Here is a 9,692-nt window from a genome sequence, read left to right on the forward strand (position 1 = left end):
GGATTCAAGACCCGTGACGGAGCCTACGAGGCCCTGAGCCATGCCCTTTGCAGGGTCCTCAGCACAGGTGCCGATGCCCTCATCCCACAGCAGCGACATTCCGAAGAAACACACAGAAGACCATCCGCCCTCCTGGAGACAGTGCTCTGCAGCTGCGGGGCACTCTGCGGCCTCTCCTGTGCACCCTACCTCTGCAGTAGAGACCCCGACACCTGCAACAGCCTTTCCCCTTCTGAAACAGGAGCTCACGTCCACAGTGCTCAGGAATGAAGCCACAGCCTTGTGCAGCAGCCACACCACCAACCCGAATCCCTCAGAGTCCCTTGTGAACTCCGCTGCCCCTACTGCTGCAAGGGCACACCTGGACAGGACACCTCTTTCTTGTTGCCAACCCGACTGCATCTGAAATCAACTAAACCCAAGCAGCTGGCCGCACCTGTGAGGGATTTTTCCGATTGGACCATTTGAGGTGAGAAGACCCACGCTAAACCTGGGCCATGCCTGCTGGTGGCAGCCCACATAAAATGACGGAAGGAAGCTTTTGCATTTGCCTGCTTGCCCTCACTCTCACTGGCAAGTTCACCCATCGTGTCGCTGAGGCGTTCCTTTGCCGGGATTAGAACCTGCTTCTTCAGGACTCCAGTGTGTACTGACGGCCAGCTGAGACGTCCAGCCCCGCGGGCCGAACAGCCGCTAGACTCTTGGCCCTTGTTGGACCAGCTAGACCACAGCCTATAAGCCACTGCAGTCGATCCCCTTTTTGGTACAGGTGGATCCAGTCTCTCTGTTCTGTCCCTCTGAGAATCCTGACACTCGGTTCATATGAAAGTTTCCCTCAGGAGTGCTTTGTTTGGTCTACCCTGGCGCTTGGGGCTCTTTTCTTGGGAGGTGCCGTTGAGCCCACCAGGATATTTTGAGGCACTCTCTTGTCGCCCTTTTTGGGGTGACTCTAGCGTGACTTCACCGGACAGGGCCCCCAGTTGAAAGGCTCAGTGTGCCACCTCCCTTGTAGCTGGCTGTGATCAGCCAGGTGTCGGCTGCCCAGCTGCCTCTGAGCCTCGCGGCTGCCCGCGCTCCTTGGTTTGGGGGCTCCTTCCTCCAATTTCAAACCCAGCAGCTTGAGATCTTCAAACTCGCCCCTCTCTCTTTCTGAGTTGGGGAAGTCCACAAACTTTTCCTTCCCACACACCTCTCCGTGGGCTATTTAATGCAATGCTGTGAGGTGTGGTGAGCTGGGTTTCGTTTTTTATCTAATGAGGCCAAAAGCGGAAAGGAGAAGGGAAGTGGCCAGGACTGGGCTTTGGCGGGGCATTCCAGGCTGCACTGCTCAGAGCCACCACTAGGGGGCACACGGGGCCGTGGAATGCACTTCTTGTTCAGCGGCTTTCTCTGCTCCTGTCTGCCTGGCTCTGCTAACTTTGGGAACTGTCCCTCTCTGGCTCCAAGTGGCAGAAACAGTTCCATTGATCCACATGTCGCCGTCACAGGGCACCTGTAGCCCGTTACTTGGGAGGTTCAGGCAAGAGAATCGCTTCAGCCCAGCAGTTCTCGGCCAGCCTGGGTAACACAGGGAGGGAGACCGTCCCTCAAGGGGAGCACGTTGACTGGTGTTTCCAGCCCAAGGGACACGGGAGACTGGAGGCTCCTCTCTGTGGTGACCGACTTCCACTACCATCAGCCACTGTTCCCAAACCCGTTGGTGCGGTCGGACTTGTTCTAATTACATTTTTAATTATCAAGTAAGCTGATAACAAGAGCAAAACCAAGCAAAGTTGTCCTGGCAGCAAAGCCAGACGAGGTAAGTAGTGTGGAGCAGAGGAAACTAAAACAACAGGTGTGGGCAGAGAAGTGGGGTGGGGTGAGGGTCCTGGGAACCTCACTGACTTTCTCTCACAATAGTTTCCAAGTGTCTTCGAGCCTGATGGATGGACAGACTCATACCAACACTCATAAAAGGCAGCCCAACGCGATACAACACGTCTGGAATCCCAGCACAGGGGAGGCAGAGGCAGGAGGATCAGGAGTTCAAAGTCACCCCCAGCTGCATATGGAGTTCCAAGCCAGCCTGGACTACATGAGGCTGTGAAAGAGAATTCCTGGAAAGAAGCTGTCCCTGCAGAGACTGGCTGGCACCACAGAGGTGTGGAGAGGTTATAATGCTGCAGGTCAAGAGCCTAATGACCTTATCTTGGGCTAGTTTATGCTTCTTCTTCTTCTTCTTCTTCTTCTTCTTCTTCTTCTTCTTCTTCTTCTTCTTTTCTTGGTTTGGTTTTTCAAGACAGTTTCTCTATGTAACAGCTCTGGCTGTCCTGTAGACCAGGCTTGTCTCGAACTCACAGAGATCCTCTTGCCTCTGCCTCCCAGTGCTGAGGCTAAAGGTGTGAACCACCATTTCCTGCTAGTTTATGCCTCTTAACTAGCCACTCCTCACCCATGTCAGTCCTAATGTTTTGTGACTGATAGAAAAAAACAAAAAAAATCTATTAACTTAGCAGACCACTAGCTTCTACTAACCCCAAAGCTAAGAAAGCCATCGGCTAGAACCTGAGGCCTCAAGGAGAGACTCATCGTCTTGTGACGGCCTCTTTTATGTCTCCACCAAGGCATTTTAAATTTGTATTCATTTTTTAATTTTTATGCACATGAATGTTTTTGCCTGCTCATATGTCTGTGTACCATGTACATGCCTGGTACTCATGGAGACCAAAGGCGCTGATCCCCTGGGACTGGACTTATGGTTGATTGTGAGTGCCATGTGGATGCCACAAATTGAACCCAGGTCTTCTGGAAGAACAGCCACTGCCCTTAACTGCTGAGCCAATGCTCCAGCCCTCCGCTGATATTTTATTTTAAAAGTGCCTTGTTTTAAGACTTTCTTTATTCTGTTACTATAAAAACTCCAGGAAACTGCTTTCATGTGGGAACATGGAGCCTGATGTAACCTAGGTCCGTGTTTCCTGGAATTTGGTCACTCAAATTTGACTCCAGAATAAATTATCTCTTATTTCCTTTGAGGCAAGGGTTGTATTTTTATGTCAACAAGACCCATCTCAAATAAATAGATAAAAATAAAAGGCCTTGGGGCAGGGGCGTGTAGCTCAGTGGTTAGATTCCCATCACAGTGAAATATGCAGAACCCTTCATTTCATATGGAAGGTGTGTGAATGCCATTTTTCTCCATTTTACTGTAAACTAGAATATGCACACCCCATCTGCCCTTCCCCCTTCTTTTTTTTAAAGATTTATTTATTTATTGTATGTCCATGAGCACTCTATCTGCATGTACGACAGTAAGCCAGAAGAGGGCGCCAGATATCATTACAGATGGTTGTGAGCCACCATGCGGTTGCTGGGACTTGAACTCAGGACCTCTGGAAGTGTTGCCAGTCTCTTAGCTGCTGAGCCATCTCTCCAGCGCCCCCAGTTCCTCCTTCTCTATCTCATCTGTGGATGGACTTAAGTCCAGTTAGAGTGCATTGGCCAGAAGGGGCCACTATAAACTGCCCGAAGCTAGAGGAGTAACTTGTGTGACGCTTTTTCTAGGGAGATAGAACATCGTGTTTACTCACTCCAACGGGGTATCAATGACAGACCCAAGTAACAATACCACCAAAGTCCAACCAGGTGAAGCCTCGAGTTTCCAGGGTTACTTACAGGAGCCTGGACAGCCTGAAGCCACCTGCCACTAGAAGCCCAGGTCAGCCGGATGGGTGACAGCTCTGGAAAGCTGGAAATGGGGAGCCGGACTGTTTACTCGGCAAGTTTCAGGGACTTCTTGAGTTATTTTCTTAAGGTCCCTCGTTGTAGCGCTTTCTCAAGCTTCTCTCCAGGATGGGATGTTTCAGTTCAGGGAAAATGACTACAAGCCCTGACTTGGCCCTTGGACAATTGATCTGTTTCTTGGTGGGATTTCCTGTTGGAACCCTGGGAATACTTTGGGGTAACTGAAGCCTGGTGCTGTACGCAGGGCTTGGATGCCTACTTTGGAGGTTGGGGGTTTGAGCCCAGAGATGCCACAGCACAAACTCAAACCCTTGCTGAAGCACAGTGTGATGTCCCCCAAGAGCTCTTTGTTGAAGGCTAAGATATGGTCCGATTTCAGAGGTGCGGCTTTTGGGGAGCCATCGGATCAAGGGGGCGCTGACTTCATGATGGTCAACTGATACCACTGATGGGTTCATATTGTGATGGAGGGTTACAGGCTTGCAGCAGGACCGGCTAGGTTTCAACCTGTTTTGCCATACCGGGATGGTTTGCAGGGCTCAGGGAAAGCCTCCAAACCCCTCAGAGCTTCAACTTTTTGGAACGTACCATCGACCCAATGTCCTGCACAGGGGCTGAGAGAGAGGAAAAGGGACGGTGCAGCTCCTGGCGCGCACGGGTAGGACGTCCCTCCCGTTTGTGCCGCTCTGGACGAGGCCCGACAGCCCCGGGGCTCTCGGGCCGCTGTGACCCCGACTGGAGCGCGGCCCCTTTAAGGTCGCTTTGGATGACCCAAAGGCCAGAGCGACCCTCTAGCGGCAGTCTCGATGGTAAGTCTTCACTTCCGGCCGGAAGTGCATTTGCGGAGCTGCTTCCGCCGGGGAGACGAGCCCGCGTGCTTCGTCTCGAGGGGAGTTTACTCTGCGGAGCGCGGCCCGGAGGCGCCGTGCGACCTCCGGAAACAGCTCTCGGGGCTTTGGAAACCTCTCCTGGGGCTCGCGCAGCCGCCCGCGGGAGGAACCGCGGGACGGCGGCGGGTTGCGGGGTGCACTGTGCCCCGGCGTCCCACCGGCCGGGCGCCGGCTTCCCGTTCGGTGTGCCAGCGCCCACGAGCCCATCGTGTAAACCGAATTGTATTACTCTCTCTTTTTTTCCCTCTCTCCCACTCAGAAAACGAACTATCCGGCCCCCAGCGACTGGACGAAATCACGCAACAACTCCTTTCTCCTCTGAGGAGTTTCGAGTGACCTCAGCTGGGGCCACCAGGTCTGTCGAGCCCGGAGGTAGAGTGTGCTAAGGGGGACGGACGGTCTGGGGAAAGGCTCCTGTGTGGTTGAACCTGCCCGAGGTGGGTGCAGCCTTGTACCAGACAGCCCGACCTTGACCTAAAGTAAATTCCCAGAGGAACGTGTTCCCTGGGATTAGAGTTTGCAGTTACAGGTGTGAGCATCCTAGCAGCAGTTTGGTGATCATGTATGATACTGCAAACAGGACCCTGGCTAGCGCTGTCAGAGGCCGAGCGCTGCTCGGAACGCCGCAAAGATTTGATGTTTTTTCCTTCTAAAGTAAACATTTGATCTGTTGCTGTAGTTCCTCATTATAGGTGGTTTTTTTGTTTGTTGTTTGTTTGTTTTTGTTTTTATGTGTATGAATGTCTGTCTGGTGCCCTCAGAAGCCAAAAGAGTGTACCAGATGCCCTGCAAGTGCAATTACAGATAGATGTGAGCCCCGGTGTGGAACTGAAGCCAGGTCCTCTGTAAGAGCAGCAAGTGCTCTTAACTGCTGAGCCATCTCTGCAGCGATAGCACCACCCCCCTCTAAGATAGCGTCTCATTTAGCCCAGGCTGCCCTTGAACTCATCTATTTGAGGATGGTCTTTGAACTTCTGATCCTCCTTCCTCTGCCTCTGGGTTGCTGGATTACAGGCACCCTCTACCACACCTGTTTTATGTGGTGTTGGGGATCAAACCCAAGGCTTTGTGCATACTAGGCAGGTACTCTACCTACTAGGTACACGCCACACCCCTCATGGAGTTAAACAAAAGGATATGCGTACATTTGTGAGTTCAGATATCACTGTATAAGACAGCTGTACAACCAGACAGACTGATGATAGATAGTTCACCTGGACTCTCCTGAGCAACCAGGGCCCTCACGTGGCTGTCTGTGCAGTGTGGTTGAGGGAGTAGAATTCATATTTTCCGTAGCTGCATGGGGCCATTAGTCACCATGTTGGAGGTCCTGGGTCTGGCACACATCAAAAGAGTGTTGACAGTAATCTGCCGTAGTTAAGGCATGCCACATGCTTTTCAGGGGCTTGTGGGCCTTGCTGGGGTGTGACTCGTGGTAGAGTGTGTGTTTAGTATGTCTGGGGTCCTGGTTGTTAGGGACTTAGCATCTGTCCAGTAGACAACAGGGAAGAGAATGCACACGTGGGGACTTGGTGGGGAGTGTGGTGGTCCTGTGAGGGGGTACAGGTGGAGCATGGCCGGGGGTGGGGGGGTGGGGGGGGAGTGGGGGGGTGGGGACGGGGGGAGGAGTCAAACAGGAACGGATTGCAGCCCGGGCTCAGCTGCCTTTGTGGCCAGAGACCTGGCTTGTGGCTGTTGACCAGCAAGTTTCCAAGGAAAGCCCACAGTTGAACCAAAAGAGCAAAAGGTCCGGAAGTCACTGACCTGGATGGGTGCCCCCCCCCCCCCCCCCCCGCAGGGTGCCAGCACTTTTGTTACAGGTGGAAGGACAGGCAAGTTGAAGCAGAGACTTGGCACCTTGTACGCCCACCTGGGGTCAGGGAGTGTTTCGTGGGCTGGTGGTTTTAACTAAATGTGGAGATTGGAAGTAGGGTGAAGACTGATGGCACTTGCTTTCCTTTTTCAGGTCATCTGACTGGAAGGTTGGTATGTGTGCCCTGAATGAGAGCCTGGCCTGCTGCGTGCACTGGACCTGTTGGGGTTGACTCCGACATGCTTTTTAGGTGTCTACCAGCTTAAGACTGCTTTGTGTGGTGGCTGTCAATAAATGGAGTTTGACCACACTGTTTTGATTGCTTGTCTGACAGTGTCTCACTGTGTGGCCTGGCTGGGCTGGTCCTTGGAGATCCACCTGCCTCTGCCTCCCAGGTACTGGGGTGAAGGCATGTGCCACCACACCCAGCTTCACACTCTTGGTGGTTTCTGTGCCTGTGCAAGTGTGGGCTTGCATGGCCACCATGGGTTAAGTGGCCCTGTTCCCACCCAGCTGGTGTGAGCACAAAGCACACGCCTATCAGGGAAGGTAGGCTCTGGGGCTCCGGGTCCTGAGGAAGCTAAGTTGTAAGGGATTGTCTTGACTGGGAGATGTCCAAGTCCCTGGGGTCCCGTGGCCTTCGGGGCTCTCCTCCCAATCTCCACAGGAGTTAGCAGACGGACAGTGGCTGTTCCGGGGTCTGCTCACCTGTGTGCCCTGGGGTTACTGAAACCCACTTGCTGGTGCACCTCTTAATTTTATGTGTGTATGGCTATTTTGCCCGAATGTAGGTCTGTGTCTTTGGAAGCCATTGAATCCCCTAGAACTGGAGTTACAGATGGTTGTGAGGCACCCTATGGGTGCTGGGAATCGAACCTGGGTCCCTGCTAGAGTAACCAGTGGGCTTAGCTGATGGCACATCCCTCCAGTCCCAGCTGGTATGCCTCCTAAACCCACACGGGCCCCTTGCTGGCTGGCTGGCCTTGCAGGTAGGTAGGAGGGGCACTGTGTTTTCTGTAGGCTGAGCTCTCCCTCTCCTGAGAGCCTCAGGGGTCATGGCTGGGGTCATCCTTTGGTGCTACCTTTGTCCTGGACCCTTGGTCCGTTGGGCCCAGTCTCACGTCTGGAACCATGTCACAAGTGGGGCACACTGCCGGCAATGAGTGTTTGGTTCACAAGAGCACAGGGTGCCTCGTCTCCCATATTGCACTGGGGTTGTTGGGACCGTGTGGAAGGCTGGCTTGCTGTGGCCCCTTGGCTTACATTATGTCATTGAATGTGACTCATTGGGCCTCTGTGGTCCTAACATCCCATTATCCAGCTAACTGAGGGCCTACCCAGATGTAAGGACTTGAGTGGTTTGCAACCAACCAGTAATAGGAAGGATTTAAAGCAGTAGTGGGGGCACCGTGGAAGTTTCTGGTGTCCAGCAGCCCTTTAGGTGGCCGAGAAAGGGCTCAGTGTGGAGGCAGAGACAGCTGGGTTTTCCACTGGGGCTTCATGTCCCAGCTCTAGCACGGGCCAGCCCTGTGGACTTGGGCGTGTCACTTCGTTTGTGCCTGGAGGGCCTTGATACAGAGATTGTGATGGTGACAATGCTCCGTAGAGTAACGTGGGGTCACCCCATGGAAGGAGCCCCGATCTACCGACAGCTGGGGTAGCTGCGGACTCCTGGCATCGCCTCCACATCACATTTGGGCCTCACGAAAGCGGCCCCATTGTCCACGTGCTGTCTCTAGAAAAAGACTGTTTGCTGCCTAAATTAATGTGTTAAGATGCAATGTTCACTGGAAAAAATAGTTTGTACTGATCTTTCTGGAGTAGACTGTTTTGGTGGCATGTCCCTGACTCATCCTGGTGTGGGGTGTTTCTTCTGCCCACAGAATGTGGTGTCTTCATGGTGGCTCCAGTCTGCCCCCAGAACTTGTCTGGGCAACTGGGGCCTCTCGTTCTGTCCTGGTTTGACAGTTTATTCAACGTCAACTCTTGGGCCCCTCTGACCATGGGTCTGACTGACAGCTTGCAGAATGCTGTAGGTGGAGCTACTCAAGACCCCATGGTCCTTCCAGTCAGCCAAAAAAGGGTGCTGCAGAGTCCGAGAGGTCACTGTGGCCTGGGCTTTTGAGACAGGACCTCACACCCAGTTCTGAATGACTTTTTTACCTAGTCCAGCCTGGACCCCCCAGCATCCTGCCACACCCCACTGCTGGGATTACAGGCACGAGCCTCCGAACTATTCTGGTGGGTTTTTTTAAGACAGGAGCTCACTGTGTAGTCCAGGCTGGCCTTGAATTTGCGGTCATGCCTCAACCTTCATGCTTGTGGTACAAAGTGCCACTACCAAGCTTTGTGCTCAGGGACTTCTTAGGCAGAAGTTGGCCCAGGGCCAGGGAAAGGACTAACAGAGAGATGATCATGAGGTCCGGTGATGTGATCTGAGGTGCCAAACCCTCCTGGGTAGCACTACATCTGATCCTATTCTGGCTAAAAATGCTGCCCTGAGGTGGCCTCTGCTGATGTCATTATTGACTGTGGCAGTAGGCTCCTGTGACTAGCTTGCTAGCTGCCTTTGGGACTCGGGAATAAAGATTCCACAGAAGCCAGAATATTTCATGTGGCTGGAAGAGTTCCCAGCCAACCTCTGCTCCCATTTATTTCTTCCATAGATCCCCCAACCTTGTGCTTGCCGCTGACTAGTTGACCCCAGACAACACAGGCATGCTTAAGATGATGTCTTGGCATGTCCTAGACAGGCCCGAGCCTCTGTGACCATCTCTCTGGATTCCATAAAGATTAGGGCCGGCCCAGGAAATCTGTGGTCAAGAAGGCCCCAGTGCTGGGGAGGTAGCCAAGCTGGAAAGGTGCTTTGTGAACCCGAAGACCTCTGTTTTATCCCCAGAACTCAAGTAAAAAGCTGGACATGGTGCCATGTGACAGAGCAGGCAGATCGCTGGGGTTCACGGGCCCCTGGTGTAACCTACGTGGTGAGTTCCAGGCCAGTGAGGGGCGTGTCTCAAAAGCAAGGTAGGCAGCACTTAGGGAAATCCTTAGACCAGCAATCCTTGTTGGTCAAGTAGGACTTGTAGCTTCTCTTCCTGTCCACTAGAGGGTGCAATCCCACATCGGGCGCTCTTTTCAAAGGCCGGTACTACAAAGCCTAGGGTTCGTTTTGTTTCTAAAGCCAAGATTTTCTTCAGCAGAAAGCTATGTGGGAGATGCAGCTGCAGGGCGGGACTCCTGCTTAGGAATCCGTCAGTTGGTCCCAG

General features: G+C 53.1%; 1 protein-coding gene and 1 non-coding gene across 3 annotated transcripts; both read left to right on the plus strand.

Moving 5' to 3' along the window:
- The first annotated feature begins 646 nt into the window (after positions 1–646).
- On the plus strand, positions 647–6,736 carry LOC121831528 (uncharacterized). Of its 2 annotated transcripts, XM_076543810.1 has the most exons (4): positions 647–1,798; positions 1,900–2,140; positions 3,544–4,985; positions 6,580–6,736. In XM_076543810.1, exons 3-4 carry the CDS (start codon positions 4,322–4,324, stop codon positions 6,612–6,614), a joined length of 699 nt encoding a protein of 232 aa, XP_076399925.1. In that variant the 5' UTR covers positions 647–1,798; positions 1,900–2,140; positions 3,544–4,321; the 3' UTR covers positions 6,615–6,736. The 2 variants fall into 2 exon arrangements, with proteins under 2 accessions (XP_076399925.1, XP_076399924.1); XM_076543809.1 differs by lacking the exons at positions 647–1,798; positions 1,900–2,140 and having other exon boundaries at positions 4,177–4,968.
- Positions 5,009–5,195, plus strand: LOC121831914 (small Cajal body-specific RNA 16). Its single transcript, XR_006075509.1, has one exon.
- Positions 6,737–9,692: the final 2,956 nt, after the last annotated feature.

The sequence above is a fragment of the Peromyscus maniculatus genome, chromosome 8 (assembly GCF_049852395.1).
Source record: "Peromyscus maniculatus bairdii isolate BWxNUB_F1_BW_parent chromosome 8, HU_Pman_BW_mat_3.1, whole genome shotgun sequence".
NCBI classification, from domain to species: Eukaryota; Metazoa; Chordata; class Mammalia; order Rodentia; family Cricetidae; genus Peromyscus; species Peromyscus maniculatus.